This window comes from Ptychodera flava, chromosome 19 (assembly GCF_041260155.1).
Source record: "Ptychodera flava strain L36383 chromosome 19, AS_Pfla_20210202, whole genome shotgun sequence".
NCBI classification, from domain to species: Eukaryota; Metazoa; Hemichordata; class Enteropneusta; family Ptychoderidae; genus Ptychodera; species Ptychodera flava.
The window spans coordinates 35,738,335-35,755,316 of record NC_091946.1 but is presented as its reverse complement, the minus strand read 5'-3'; the positions used below and the strand labels follow the sequence as shown (position 1 = coordinate 35,755,316).

The following is a 16,982-nucleotide window of genomic DNA, read 5'->3' as shown; positions in this document are numbered from 1 at the left end:
ATGTTGAATCATTCAGTTTTCCCTGTTAGGATATCAATAAGCCATTAGACTTTGGCAAGTCTACTCATTTACCCGAATTCTTATTTTTAAAGCCTCCTTACGCGTGTCGGCAATAAGATACCGTAAAAAATCATGTTTTTTTTCTTCTTTTGTGGTTTTAATTTGCCCTCTGTCAAGTGTGTTGATAAGTATTATTATTTCTGACCTCTGACATAAGACAGCGTCGCTTTCTGGTCATGAGTATGAGCACTCATTCATACATAGATACCCCTCTCTCTCGGTATTTACATTCTAAAATCCAACTTCACCGATTTCTGGAATTCGTGGCAGACCTTGTTGACAGCTACTGGTTGCATGGCTTCTTTAATGAACGGCTCGTACATGTCATGAGTGACGTCACGGGGATGTCGGTAAATGAATGCTGCTTGAAATAACTCCCAGAGTCGTGTACATGTCTTGCTGTAAAAGGGACGAAAGTAGATAGTGTGCGTCAAATACCATCATTTCAATTCATTGTCTATGATTACATCACAAAGTTTTCAAGCCTTGTAAGACTTGAAGGAGAAGAATGCATCCTGAATGCACTTATATGATGATCTTTGTAGTTAAATGACTGATTTTTTGGTTTTTTTAGACAAGTTGCATTTTAATCTTAACGCATTCACAGTTATGTAGATTTGTTTTATTTGCGACTTTGTTGAAATAAATTTATCTTTTACAAAAACAAAACAAAACAAAACAAAGATGGTTCAACATCAGAAATTATCTACATTATCTGATGTTGGGATATAAGAAACTCAGTTGTCTTTGATAGGATTAAGGTTACCCTCCAATCCTATGTTATGCAATTAAAATGCCACCTCTCTTCAAGGATGAATACACTGTATTCATTTATGAGATCGAAGTTGGTGAATTAAAATGACAAAGTTATCAAGCCTTGTTAGACTTGAAGGTAAACGATGCGCCTTAAACGCATTCCTATGATTATATTATTTTATTGATATTTCTCTCACCTTTAAAATTAAATAGCTACTTTTCGGACCTATCCTGTGTACTATCATTATGAACTGAACATATTTCCATTTATATATAGTTAGCTTTCTTTTTTATCAATGTTGGAATAAATTTATCTTTTCAAAAATTAGAAAGATGGTTTCAAGTTCAGCCTGCTCATCATGTTCTCAGTTTAGTCCGTCTGTTCCTTGGAGTGTTTTTTATATTATCGCTCCATGATGCTTCGCCGAGGCAAAGCAATCGTTGGTGATACTTATGGCTGTTTCTGTAAATTGAATATTCGTTTATGACTAGGCTTTAAAACTGACATGGTAAAACTTTCCTCGAAGTTTAGTGATGGATTTCGGCCACGTTCCTGTGATATACACAGTGTAGTTGGCGGTATCAGCACCCCGTAATCCTGGTATTACACTGGATGCGTAAGTGTCTATGCCTGCTCTTGTCGCAAGTTGTGTTTTCTAAATCGACATCATTTTCTGTATGGACATTTGGTAAAATAAGTACATTTTTTGATCAGAGTTCTATCGAAAATTTAGTTCATGCTTTCATACCATTCAGACTTGATTACTCTAACAGTTTGCTGTTTGGTCTGCCGCAAGAAACAACATCTAATTCAGAACCCCGCTACACGCCTGGTATCAAAAACTAAGAAATCTGATCATATTCGACAAGTGCATAACTTGCATTGCCTTAAGTCAATAAGCGAACAAAGTTCAAAATTTCTTATTTAACTTTCAAGGCTTTAAACAATATTTTAAAACGTTATTTAAAAGGAGGTTGTCTGCAAGGTAGGTCGACCTGTCACAGTTTACTTGTAAACAATGCATCCGATTCCCTTGAGACTTACATCCGGGTTTCAAAAATCGGCTGAACACAACTGCAAACAAAACATGTTGCCCACACACAACTGCAAATAAAAGCCATTTGACAAGAGACGCGATATCGCCATTGTGAACACAACATACTGTATCATGAATGTGAAAGTCAATTTTACGCAACGCTCAACATTTAAAAAAACTAAGGAGAAATCCTGTAGTATGCTCACACATCCAACAACAAAAACAAAACAAACTTAATACATACAATTTCATAGCTCGGATGGGGGGGGGGGTCATTTCCCTTTAATATATAATGAGTGGAATATCACTTTGAAAATGAAGTCGGGTTTTAGAACCATTTTTCCAGTACGATCGCAGTCGGGTTTCGGATATTCCTTACACGTAAGATTTCATCCGCATTAGTATCAAAAAATATTCGGTATTTCACATCTATAAACTGAAAATTTATCGTCGACTATCGTCGACTTCATTTAGATCACAGTGTCTCCAGCGATCAGATCAATCGAGAGCTTGAATTTCATGACTTCTTCTGTAAGAGACAGACTCATTTCTAAAGAGCTTACTTGGTGCCATGGGACACTCGGTTGAAGCCGAATTGGTAATCCCAGCATCGGCCGAAAAATATCTCTTTGAGGTGAGGTGTTGTTTTGCCGTAGTTGAACTCCCCCTTCTGAGCCAAACATGTTCCAGATGAGAGGTACAGCACCATAACCGTCACAAGGACAAAATATATACTTTCTGTGTGATTCATTTTGCGAATATTTCAGGGGTTGAAACAAGGTGGAAAAAGCACAGAAGCTTTCACGTTCTTCTGCCAAGCTGACTTTTGTTGAATGCAGGGAACTGTCGGCAATGTCCTTATATCACTGTAATTTTATATTAGCGAGTACAGAGAATTAGAAATGATCAGGAACTTCTAACAAATTAACAAAATCAGCGAGAGAACACATGAACACACCCTACATTGCTGCAGTAACTATTGGCGAAAAGTGATTGACCTCAGTTTGATCCGAAGTTTACGGCAAGGGACATTGTTGTCCTTTGAAGTCTTTTTTGCTTTTTCCCTGGCTACTTTTTGCTATCAAAAAACTCTATCGCTGACCTGTCAATTTTTTAACGGAATGCCAAGAGCGGCTCTATATGGCTTTTGACACCCCCGGACCCCTACTTGAATCCTTTCAGAACCCAGCAAAGTTATACCTTGGCCACTTTACTGTTGATTAAGCCCACTTGAGAAATTCTGTTTGTACACAGGCAAAACCAGCTTTGTCTGAGGTTGTAAATGAGAGTTAACGATTAGCAATCCTTATTGAGATACAATGTAACGTTACCATGCACTGGTCCATGGACAAGTCTTGTTCAGACAACTTATTTGTCCTATCTATGCCATTATGAAAAAAATGGTGTCATGGTAACTTACAGACTATCGTCTGTAGACCAAATATTCATTTTCTTGTATATATTTTTACCTTATCACAATGTCTTGTTAGTTTTATGAAAACCAGTGCAGTTGATTTCAATTTCCCCCGACACACTTTCTGCATAGGGCACACATGTTTGCGTGATGCTATAGCATAGCGGTGTCGCTATAATAAACTAATTATCGCGTAGCTATAGAGGCTTTAATGTATGGAACACCATAGCTGGTATAAACTTTACATTATATTATGTAGCAGTTCCCTTAGGGAGCATTCAGTAATTACAGGGGGTGGGCCGGTGGAATTGGGGGAGGGTCACTTTTGAGAAAAACTGTCCAAGGGGGAGGGTCACTTTTTATTAACCTATCTTGTGGGGAGGATCACTTTTAACAGAAGCTGATTTTACGGCCAAACCTTTTATCGTCCTCGGATATTTCCTGAATAGGAAATCACCAATGAAATACACCAATTCTTTTAAATACATATAATACAGTCAACAAGTTTCACAAGCAAAGAAGATGCAGTGATATCCGACATTGAACATCTTGAACTGTTAAAACTGATGAAAGAATGAGACACAAAAACATATTGGACAGGTAGCAAAGTGTAAATGTCTGTAAATGCACATATAATGTTAGTTATACGTTGGAAAAAAATATTCATAGTTCTCTCATAGACTACAATGTATACTGAATCAATATTTCGGTGAAATTCCAAAATCATATTTATTGCACACACATGGACTTGTAAGCACCCTAGTCTAATCAAGAACATTAATATCAATAATCAAGCATACATAAGTACACAGATCTGCCGAGTATTGTGTTTAAAACAAATTTTTCACAGTTTCCTCAAAGACTGCCATGTATAGTGAATCAACGTTTTCGATGAAATACAAAAATCAAAATTTCTTGTACACAAATGCACCGTTTACTTCTTACTTCAAGCAAAATATATTCAAATATATTATTAAACATATATAAATGTAATATATATTGTTTTGTAGGGGAAAATTGTCAATAGTTTCCTTGTTAGACTCCATGTATTATGTCGTGATATTTTTGGATGAAGCACTATATCAGCCACATCTTGCCTTCTCGAAGTTGCAGAAAATATGGTAACCCTCCCGCAAATCTATAAAAAATCATGTCTCTTCAAAAATGCTCGCTTGATAAATTGCGATATTCCCTCCAAAAACTCAAGCTCTCCTCCTGTTATTTCTGCCCAAAACTTACATAACAATTAAACGAATAGTTATGTATAGTTATGTAGAGTTATGTATAAATTAGCTGATATTGTTTCAGTTATTCATTGGGAGAATAATGCAATGGTTGAGATAAGAGTTAAGTTTTAGAATGTCGGACAGAGGAAGGGTCACACTTTAGACAGGAGGATAGGTGATGGTCATATTCTACGGTACAGGTGTGCGTGGAATTCCCCCGGCCAAGCCCCCTGTAATTACTGAAGGCTGCCTTGGGTGGTTTAAACTCATCATTATGCACTGTAGTCATTCCATTATGTGGTCTAAACTTGTCATTATGCGATGCAGTCTTTCCATTATGTACTGTAAACTTGTCATGTGATGTGGTTGTTCCATTATGTGGTCTAAACTTGTAATTATGTGATGCAGTCTTTCCATTATGTGGAGTAAATATGCCATTATATGATGTAGTTGTTCCATTATGTGGTATAAACTTGTCATGATGTGATTCAGTCCTTCCATTATATGGTGCAAACATGTCATTATGTGATGTAGTTGTTCGATTATGTAGTATAAACTTGTCATTAGGTGATGTAGTCGTCCCAACTTCATATGTGGATTACTTGCTTTGATTTTCCAGAGACGATTACATTCTTGATCAGATTGCCTTTGCTTTGTATAGTCTCTTTTGCGTTGTAGTTATCAGCAACATGCATCCTCTTTGTAATGCATGTCATAAACTGTTACGTCATGGTAAGGCGCTCTCGCGAGGCAGAGAAGTTCATTGTTCTCAATGCTAACATAGCTGCCTCGGGTAGGTTGGTAACTTTCTGACGCTGTTTTCAAACGCTAATAAAAATGTGTAATCTATTTGGAATTTCTCGGCTCTAAGCCTTGAACAAATTTAAGCTCAGTAACAAAAGTAATATCCCCTGCTTCATTAGAATTTTGTAAACTCTTTGACGAGTCAGGAAACAATTTATTTTGATAAGAAATTATGGTTAGTCGGTCATTTTTTATGGAACGTAATCCATCAAAAACAACAAACTTTGATAAGATTATGAATATCTTTTCAAATGGCAAAAACAGTTTGGGATTGGAGGTCTTCTAAATAGGGTAGGTCGGGTTATCGCAAACAAATCACGGCCACGATACGTTCCTGGATTACTAATATTCACACTGTAATTCTTTTGGTTAATATATAATCTCAAAGTGTACCTCTATTTGCTGTGGCTAGTACAATTATGTATATGCATGTAATAGTTTTCTTTCCTCCAATCAATATTGGTCGCACACGATATAAAAATATATCAACTGGTGTACATATATCATCGAAATCACATTTTTTTATTTTAATTTTTTACATAAGTCACTGAAATTATAGTCATAAATTTGAAATTTTTTGGCCCAAAACAGTCCTTGCACAATTTCGGAAACTTTGATCATCAAAAGTCTGAACTCTCTCTCTCCCCCCCCCCCCCCTCTCTCTCTCTCTCTCTCTCTCTCTCTCTCTCTCTCTCTCTCTGACCTGAAAAACTAAAACGGTAAAGCAAATTTGTTCAAATCCTTTTCGTTTAAAAGTACATTTTCGATTTCGAAAAAGTGACAGAAACAACAAACTAATTCAAATAAGGGCTGTGTGCGAGATTTTGGGACATCAAACTTCATTTCAAATTCATATGTTTGAAAACATTATATAAAGTAAAAAGTATGAAATCATTATGGCTACTTTATAATGCTATCATCGAGCTCAACAGATGAAATGCCATCGCCATTAGAACCAAAACGCCCGAGATTGGCTTCGTTGCAGCGACATTGGTGTCGCACATAGACAGTTGCCAGGCTTTGCAGTCACGTGATTCTGGGTTCTCTGAACACAGGATGTAATGGATGGCACTGTGGAAAGACAAGAACACACGACAGAAAATTACGGCAAAGTCGACGAGATGTACAGCACTGGATGTGTCAAGATAAAGCTAAATTTGCATCTCCGATTTGATTCCGTTCATCTTGTAAGTGTTAGTTTCAGCCTCGGGCTGAGCAGAGCGAGAGTGCTTAACGCCTACATTTTGTTCTCCTGCTATGGACTGTTAGGAACAGTGGTGAACGACGGTGAGAACATAAGATGTCGATCACATGACTTCTGAAAGATCTACAGCTGTAGTAAAAATCGCTATCGTGCGGGGACGTTCCGTGACCTCAAAACCGAAACACTGTCACATAATGCTTGCACAAAACTGATTTTTCACACTTTTAGAATATTATGGGGTATCTTGAAATTTCAATATTGATAATTTTTGACGATTCTGTCCAAACTACGCAAGTGACCCAAAAGTTTTCCTCTTCTGATTCAAGAAAGTTATTTTCGCCAATGAAGTGCGCAATTAAAATTTCTGACCTATACGTTGGCTTTCACTCATCCCTGGAGGCGTCTTCTACGATGTAAAAATTGTCTGAAACTAATTCATGCTTTCTCCCGTTTAATTTCTTAGTCTCATAGATATCACCAATGACCCACTTATGGACATAGAGGGCGTTCGTCAATGATACACAACAACATGAACTTTAAAATGTTATTTGAGCACACTTACTCAGGGTCGTCAACACATTCATATTTGAATCCACGCCCCTGTAGTAGCTTCTGTAACGCCAACACAGATCCTTCGCCACAACTTTCCCTGCAAGAAGAGACAGGCAATGGAGAATGGGTGATATAAAAGTTTGAAAATCTCTGCCAACACATGCTAGCGCCACCACCGTTGATGTGGTAAAAATGTCAGGTTATGCAAAGTACTAGACGTTCACTGTGAATACTCACACTTTCGGAACATCAAGCGAGTGGATGATCACGATATTAATTGACGTCACCTTTGTACGGTCGAGATTCGGGAACTCGTATTTTGCAAAGAAGCTAGAATAGAAAAAATGCAATTAATCAATCAATTTACTTATTAATTAACTAAACATATCCTTCAGAACTGACTCCAATATGATTTGGAAATTCACATTTTTATGTGTGTTTCCCGCTAAATTTGAAGCGTGACAATCCAAGACAGATGGTGACAAGTCCATTCAACTAGTAGTATATCGCGGGCTGCAAAAGCTAATAAGGCACTTATAGCGTAATCATAATATATTAATAATTATGAAATTTGAATATTATTAATAAAACCGCTTTGATGTTTTTCAGGGTTGAACTATCTTTCCTCGCTGCAAGACTTAAAAAGTTACTACACGAGTTCAACAGGGTTGAAGGTCACCGAACGAGAACACTTGACAGTCATTTACGGCGTGTCCAATATAGTATGTATGAATATAAAAGGCCCTTTTTAGACACTACGGTATATTTGACATACCGTAAATGTAAATATAACAGAAAACCTTATTTTGACACTTCATGATATAGTCACGGCATTACTTTCTTTGGGCTGATATTTATATTTGAGGAGGATAGAATTGAATGTTGTATTCGTAAATATCATACATTTTTTATCGGAGGAGCTGTTGATTCTCTCAAACTGCTTCAAGGTAACTCTTGTATCACCCAAATATATAATAATTAACCCAATATGTATAATGCTTAATCCAATATGTAATACTAACCCAATATGTAATAACCCTTTACCCAATATGTAAAACTAACCTAATATGTAATAACACTAAACTAAAAATGTAATAACACTAAACTTAGGATATATTAGTAAGCATATAAGACAAAAATACATCTACCAACCACTTCATTTCCGAACACTTCAGAACTATTGATAAAAGTGAAGGAGGCGATAATTATTTAGGTCAGCATACTTGCAAAAATGTTTAGTATGGCCAGCAACCATTAGAACGCCCTCAGCAAGGAAGTAAATATTAATTTCAATCTTGCCTTAATTTTCTAGAAAATAAACGTTTCTTTTCATCATATCGCGATAGTTTCTTTATGAAAATTTGTTCCAAGTGTAACGTTATGATGGCTGGACAAATTCTGTTTATTTTGATTAAATTATATGCAGTGTTCTTTGGGCGAAGGAATAATGTTCGTTGCAAAAGGCGAGTCATACAAGATGCTTTTTTTTTCTTGCTATTGGGTGACTTTCTATTAATATTTACTTAGTGAGACAATCGTCACTGTGTTTCTTTAATGAAAGCAACTGTGGTGATTTTAAGGCCATTATAAAAGTTGCCATGTATGTTTACATTTTGCTTTTTTGTTTACTAAGATACAAATCGGCAGAGATCATAAGTAATGCACTTATCTAAACTTGCTTTGCTGAGAAAGTTTCACCAGATTCGTTTGTACCTGATCACACATTAATCAGAACTTGACATTAGTGGTTCGATTCTTTTACTTGTTTACCTGTGGAACTTTTGTGGTCAGCAACATTCATAAAAAACCAAAACAAAAGGCAACTATGAAAGCGACTACCACTACATATATACCAATATACTGTGTAATATCATATCCAAATGAGCGGGCACTGTGTCAGACGTAAATACGGCCATAGGTAAATAATAAGAACTATAAATAATAGTTCTGAGACGCTTACGTGACCAAATCAAAAAATAATAATCCAACTTAGATTGAGAGATCAATTTTAATGGATAGAAGGAATGCATGTATCTATTTTGGGTATTCTCTAAAACATATGTGCAAATACACAATATTTTGGGTGAACAAAATATTTCAAACTCTGCATCAATATTGCTCATAAATTTCATTACATATCGGGTCAACCAAATATGAAATAAAACTTCCAATGCAATGTCTATGGAGATTTTATTAAATATTGGGTTAACCAAATATTATATTAAACCCAATATAACCCAAACTCTCCATAGACAATGCATGGACGTTTAATACACATTGAGTTAACCCAATACTTAATAACATCACCATAGACAATGCATATAGAAGTTTTACTACACACATGGGTTTTACATATTGGGTTAACCCAATACGTAATAGCAACTCCATAGACAATGCATAGAAGTTTTATTACATATTGCATTTAACCAAAGATGTAATGATGTAATGATGTAACATGAGTTGTATAAGATCTAGGCAATCGTTTTTACTTTTACAAATAAAAACCTGATTGTTTGATGGTTGCCAAGGACATGATAAATAGCCATACATAATTACATTTTATTTGGTGGATTTATTGGCCATAGCTTTTTGAGATCATTTGAAATTAAATGCTTGCTACGGACGTGCATCCGGTTGCTTGGCATTCTCAGTATTTGATCACATTTGCAGACATAAATAATTATCACCATCTTCACTCTCACCAAAACATTGAATGGTGATTGTTACTAGGGGGCGTGTTATGGTTGCTAGGCGTATTTTTGTCTTATTTTGCTTAGCATTATATCCCACGTTTAGAGTTATAACATATACGGCTAAGTGTTATTACATATTTGGTTAGCATTACATATTGGGTTAGTGTTGTATATTTGGCTAAGTTTTATTACGTAATGGGTTAGTACAGCATATTGGGTTTAGTTTTATTACATATTAGGTTATTATTGCATATTGGGTTGTGTTATTACATATTGGGTTAGTATTGCATAGTGGGTTAAGTGTTATTGCATATTGGGTTAATATTACAGATTGGATTTTGGTGATACAGTTCTAATAAACAAAGAAATTGAGAATATTTCGAAGTCATAAAAACGCACCTGTCATTACGAAAGGCTCCCGTCTCTCTTGAGCCATTTAACATAACAGTGGCAACTCCCCTGGCCTGCTTGGCAAACTACGATTAAAATAAAAAATCCTCCACATATTTAGTACCTGAAGCACAAAACCTACGGAAGTAAACAGCGCCTTCATCGTTAAAAAGCAGGCCAACAAATTATCGGTTTGTCAACAATTTAACTGTCACCCTCAGAATATCCAAATTATGTAATATTACCTCTACCTAAATAACTGTCACTAACAACATCTTGCTGCCATTGTGTTGTCGTCACTGTCGTCATAATCATTATCATCGTAATAATGATCACCGCCATAATCATCATCACCATCACTATCGTCGTCGTCGTCATCGTCATCATTATTATCATCATCATCATCATCACCATCATCATCACCACCATTCAGAATTTCGTAGGTTGGCTACTGTTGCCATTCAGCAGAGCTAAGCCTAAACAAACAAACATGCATCTAAGTGACGTACTAATTTCAAAAGTAGACTTTATGACAATTACATTGGCAGATACTGTTCCCCAAAATGCATCCTGTGCACGCTCAAAACAATCTCCACTACAGGAATCATAATTTATGCCGGGATAGTCGACCTGGCCGCACCAAACCAGCATCTTTAATAAATACCCTGGCAAAGTGTCTTCTAAGGTTGTGAAGCGACGGGTTTCAGATGCATAGGTATGCGCCAGGTAGTAAGTTCCAGACCAGAATAATATCTGCAGAAATTTAAACAGGGAAGGAAAAGACGAGTGAGCATGGAATTAACCAGTGATATTTTGTGTTGTCCTATAAATTGACATTTACGTTGAATTATAATGGCGTTTCTAGTCTAACAAACACGACTGTCTTAATACGATCTTACCAAAAAGGTTGGTTGTCCATAGCTTAATCTGACTTTTCGTTAGGCGAAGAATTTTATTTTTATCAATTTTAATGAACTCGTGAAGTTTTATTCGGCGGGATGCATCGTTTCTGATTGTTCCTTTAAATACTCGACAGAAGGATAAGAAGGTGATATTGACGGAACTAACTTGATATAAAAGTATATGAATAGCAAATCCGTAGCTTTCGCCATCACACCATCCTCAATGTGACAAGAGTTTCCCGAAATTTATTCATCCAATTTCCTCTGTTAGTATATACCAAACAACTTCCCAATTTGTCTTATTTTGTAATTTGACCTCTGACAAAATTGTCGATTTCTGATCTATAGATTTCCAATTCTGGTCATTTGAGCATGAGCAATGATGCACACTTAGACACCCCTCTCTAGATTTTTACAACCTAAAATCCAACTTCACCAAACAACTTGGATGCTACAGACCTTGTTGACAGCGACGGGTTGCATAGCTGCTTGGCTGAACGGCTCGTACATGTCATGAGTGACATTACACGGATCTCGGTATGTGAATGCCGCTTGAAATAACTCCCAGAGTCGTGTGCAGTTCTTCAAGTTACTGTAAAGATACAAAAAAGACAAATATCATTATTTCAATTCCTGTTCCTGGTGGCGCTATAACACAGCTACTGACGTCGTTGATTTCAAATTCAGCCTGCTCATCAGGTTCCCAGTGAAGTTCGTCAAGTCATTATTTAGAAGCCGGTGTTTTTATGTATTATCTCTCCATTATGCTTCGCAAAGTCAACCATTTAGTGGCATCTCCGGTGGTTGCCGAAAATTGGCCATCCATTTACGACGTACTTTCAGAACTGAAGTGATAGAATTCCCCTCAAAGTTTGGTAATGGTGTTGGCCACGTTCCGGTCGACTACATTATCACATAGTTTGCGGTGTCAACATCCATTCATCCCTCGTGTTCGTAACTTTGGTGTTACACTGGATGCGTTAGCGTCTATGTCCGCTCATGTCGTAGGTTCTTTCTAAATCAGCAACGTATCATTTGCTTTCTGGTGAATTGGTCGCAAACTTCTTGATCGAAGTTCAACCGAAAAATTGGTCCACGATATCGTCAGATTAAGACTGGATTACTGTAACAGTTTACTTTTTAGCCTGCCAATTTATCAAACCAAGAAACCACAACTAATTCAAAACTCGCTTGCATATCTGGTATCAAAAACAAAGAAATCAGATCATATTAAGGCAGTGCTGCGTAATTTGGATTGGCTTCCCATTCACAGGCGAACAGAGTTCAAATTTTATGTTTCACTTTCAAGGTTTCAAACAACATCGCAGCGCTGTATTTGAAATAACGTCTTCTGCTAAGTACGTCGACCGTCACAGTTTACTATTGAACCATGCATCCGATTCCCTTTGAGACTTACATCCGGGTTTCAAAACCCGACTATACACGATGGAAGTTGGGACGTCACAGTATGTTTACTGGGTCGATCAGCTACACATGTACCATTTGTACGCTAGTTACATCATCAATCCACAGCAAAGGTGAAAGATCATCAAGGACAACACACGAACGGAAACGCTTGTTTACAGAAAGACAAAGCCAAACCGCGATCTATAGTACCAAGTCCTAGAAACCTTGCCCGATTCAATAGAAATCTAGTGACTAAAGTGAAAGTGCACTGAAAGATGGCGAATATGAAAGAAGTGGGGTATTACATTTATTCCATATAACTTAATTGTTGTCATTGGTGTTGGAATCGGTACAGCTGCCCCCTCCAAAAACTGCCTCATAAGATAATTGTCACCCCCCCCCCCCTTTAACGTTATGAACGACACGAGATAACAGCACATGGTGCATATACTTCGGGGACACCATATGAAGCGTGAAAATTCAAGTTATACAAGAGTTTACTAACTAAGTTAAGAGAGTCCAGGAGATTTCTACTGTACTAAACAGACTCAGCTCTATAGAGCTTACCTGGTGTCGCAGGTCGCTCGGTTGAAGCCGCATTGGTAATCCCAGCATCGACCTAAAAATATATCTTTGAGATGAAGTGTTGTTCCTTTTTCTGGAGAGATAACTTCTGGACTTAAGAAGCCGTATTCGGGGCCGGCTGTCGCCAATGGTACTATTTGAAGCCTGTGCTTATCCATGTGAGCCAAACAAGTTCCACTTGACAGGTACAGCACCAACATCGTCATAAGGACAAAATATGTGCTGCCTTTGCAATTCATTTCGCGAATATTTCAGTGGTTAAAACGCGGTGACAGCAGTACACAAGCTTTTACGCTCTTCTACTGGGCTGACCTTTGTTGAACGCGGTGATCAACACTTTTGCTCGGGGTCGAGCCGGCGAGCCTGTCAACAAAAGTGCTGCTTAATCTCAACTCACTAGCCCAGGGCGGCGACGATGTTGGTTATTTCCAAATAATTGACCGGTCTGAAATAGGTCAGATGGAGGTGCCAAATTAATGTCCTAAATATCACTGTGACACTCTGCAGTCACGAAATAGCGATGTAAAGGAGTGGTCTTTGAATAAATGAGGGTTGTTCCTGGAGGTACCAGTGTGCGACCTGTCCGAGGACAGAGTTTAGCATTGATCATAAAGCTATGTCCAACTACTTGCGCATTCCACTCACGAACGCATTTCGTCAGTAAATGAGGAGACCGCAAAATTGACTGGGTACAATCATAAAGTCGAGCGCCTCACGAATATAGCCGACTTAACAAAAGAACGCGACTTCTATAGTGATCGCGGTCGTAACACCTGTTGTTCAATGGCTTGCTCAGTGATCTGGTCAGCTAATCTTACTGATGCGATAGCTGTAGAGTATTGTTGAGATGACGTGTCTTTATCAACAGGGGTCAAAGTTCATGTATTACAAACATTCACGTGACAGTCATGCCATCTGCGCGAAATCGCTTTTTTGTTGAATTAAAAAGAAGTGTGAATCAATGATAACTCTCGTTTTTGGTACCAATGGATTGACATTTTGAATCTAATGACAGAGAATTGACAAGTTCGATAAACACATTAAGGTTAAAGTCATGGTTGCAGTAAGGGACTGGTCATTTATTTACAGTGGGGTCCCGAATAACCCCGAGCGGCGGTGGCACTCACAGGATGGTTGGCTACACATGCTTGTTCTGCAAAATTTCAGAGCGCCCTTGTTCTGCAAAAAGACACATCATGAGTCTATTATGTTGTCGTCTGTACAGTCTCATCTTCATTACAGTCTGAAGTAATATGATAACTTTAAATCTAGATTTAAAACAGTGTCCACGATGACGTCATTAATTAAGACAATGTCATCTTCAACTCAGGCATGGATGTACATTTAAGGAAAGTATTAACTTGGTGTCAAAGGGGTATTTCATGAACCAGTTTTGGCAAAACTCACTGAGTACCCATTTTCAATTGTTGTGAATACAAGGCACTTGTTGATGAACAAAAACGCGCTTTCTGTGATTTTTGGAACACGCATGCGTACCCATTTTCCCTGAGACTACCACCACCGGGCAGATAACGCAGAGTCGCCCTGGGCCGATTTCGGCAATGGTTATGAGGTCATAAACACTCTATATCACACGAAGCAGCATAAGTTTTTATTACTGTTACCGATAAAACCCCTACAATACACAGAAACAGACCATTGTCTATGATTATGCGATTATGCAGGAACTCAATTAGCCCGATTTTCAATCACGTAATCATACCAGTAAACCTATTTCGCGTTTTCAGAAGTAAGTTAACGCGTGAATTGTACAACTTTCTGAGGTCAACTGGCATAATTGCAAAATAACGAAAAGAGTCTCCAATCTACTTGCCCTGCATGCATTCAACCACACAAACCGATCACTCTGTTTAACACTGACATGCTACAGAGAATAAAAGTGTGTACGCTGTGGCAGTCATTGGAAGTATTTTTGATCGATCGCAAGCTTAGTATCGCTTAGTACTTCAACGAAATGATGACAGTTCAGTTTTTTCGCCAAACTGCAGTCAAGCAGTTTCAAATTCAACGGTTTCAAGTTTCAAGTTCACGGAGGACGGCGCCCGTGACGTAGAAAATGTCTAATGAACCTAACATGCAACCTTATATGCAATGAAAAATCGAGCCATAAAAAGAATTGTGCGCCTTTAACAAAGCGCTAAATACTTGTTGTCCTTTCTAATCGTCGCACGCATAACCTGAAAGTGTTCGTGACGACATTTATAGCGCCGTCTTCACACACGGGAGCTAATGTTGAGACAATATCTGTCTGTCTGTCCGCTCGTCCGTCCGTGTACCGTCTATGGATGCGATATTTCACGAACCGCTGATCAGATTGAAACAAAATTTAGCACACGAGTTTACTTTGAAAATTGTGATTTCTAATAGTTTTTGGTTAGCGTGGCTTGAAGGATTAGTGAGTATTTGCATAATTAAATATTTGAGCAAATTTAAGCGATTTTCAAAAAAATACTGCTTGGATTGAAAAGGAATTTGGATAACAGATGTAATATGGTAGTGGGCACAACTGATTTAGTTTGGTGGGCGTGGTTTCGTGATAATAGTTATTTGCATAATTGGTGATTTCAGGCTTACAACAATATTTGAAGAATGGCTGTATGTCTTAGAAACATAGCGGTGCCATGTCTTACGAATATGCTTGTAGATGTTAATAATGGATTCATAGGGCAGATTCCAAGGTCAGGAATAAATTTTACGACAATGGAAATGTTCATTTGGGATACATCCCTGGATTGACTTAACCATAGTTGACGAAACCTGCTGCTTTGAAGATACATGTACTTTCAATATTACATTCATGAAAGTCATTCAGCATTTTCATGTCAGCAAATTGCTAACTTACATATTTTATGAACATTTCCAATCCGGCACATATAACAGGAAGAACTAGACGTAAATTGATGACAATTATCGTGTTTATTGATTAAACGATGATATAATAGAGGTTAGCGATATTTGCATTTTTATTTCAGTTAATTGGCTATTTGCATATTTAATAAACTTTTACTGATAAGGGATCACAAAACTGAAAGGATTTGCCTAACTTACTGATTAATTTTTACAATGATATATACAAGTATATTGATTTTACAATGATATAACGGTTCATATGATTTGTTACCAATTCAGTAATTTACATATTTGTTGAACTGTCCAAAATTTGACCTTTAACTTGAAGAACTTGACCAAAACTGATTAAAGTGCTATGGAAATTAATGATACAATTACATAACAGTTGTGAAAGGATGGAGAATGAACTTATCTAAATGTTATCACACCTGTGTAATTGGTTTGTAAATTCGGTTTCAAAACTTACTACATGATCGGTAATTGTAGTTACGTTGCAGCAAACAACAGACACATGATAGTGTTGTTTCACAGTAGGCTTGCATTGTAATTGTTGAGATAAACAATAAAGCATGTCGGGAGGTAGGAACTGATCAGGGTAAAGATTTCCTGACTTTCCATCCCCGTACATTTCGTCAACTTTCTCACACACAGCTTCTGGCGTACACCGGGTCATATTTTTTATCCAAAGAACTTCACACAATGCAAAGGCAACAAAACTCCAATAACAACTCAACTCTGACTCGGCTGTGATCTGCTGTGGGCAGCGGTCTTAATGAGTGTAATATGATTCTGTGTTTGTGAAGTGCACTGCAAAGTGTCCTCCCTGGTGTGTATTTACTATGGGTCCACAAAAGCTATCTGATTTTTATCTGAGTTACAATAAGTCAGTGCAGCTATTTAGGCAAATTTTTGAACAAGACAACTACACAAGTGTGATAACATTCAGATCAATTTTAGTGTCCATTCTTATCCGGTTTTGATGGTAACTTGATTTGATAATACTATGGCATCACTGGAGGAAATAACGTAATGAAAAGAGGACATAACATAATGATAGACAACATCACATAATGGAAGACCG

General features: G+C 37.4%; 1 protein-coding gene across 1 annotated transcript; it reads right to left on the bottom strand.

The window, feature by feature from the left end:
* Nucleotides 1-5,796: 5,796 nt before the first annotated feature.
* Nucleotides 5,797-13,852, bottom strand: LOC139119398 (ADP-ribosyl cyclase/cyclic ADP-ribose hydrolase-like). Its single transcript, XM_070683194.1, has 7 exons — nt 13,013-13,852; nt 11,498-11,630; nt 10,677-10,889; nt 10,146-10,222; nt 7,291-7,383; nt 7,064-7,150; nt 5,797-6,368 (listed from the first exon to the last, which is right to left on the bottom strand). The coding sequence occupies exons 1-7, from the start codon at nt 13,267-13,269 to the stop codon at nt 6,203-6,205; spliced, it is 1,026 nt and encodes a 341-aa protein (XP_070539295.1). The 5' UTR covers nt 13,270-13,852; the 3' UTR covers nt 5,797-6,202.
* Between the last annotated feature and the right edge of the window lie 3,130 nt (nt 13,853-16,982).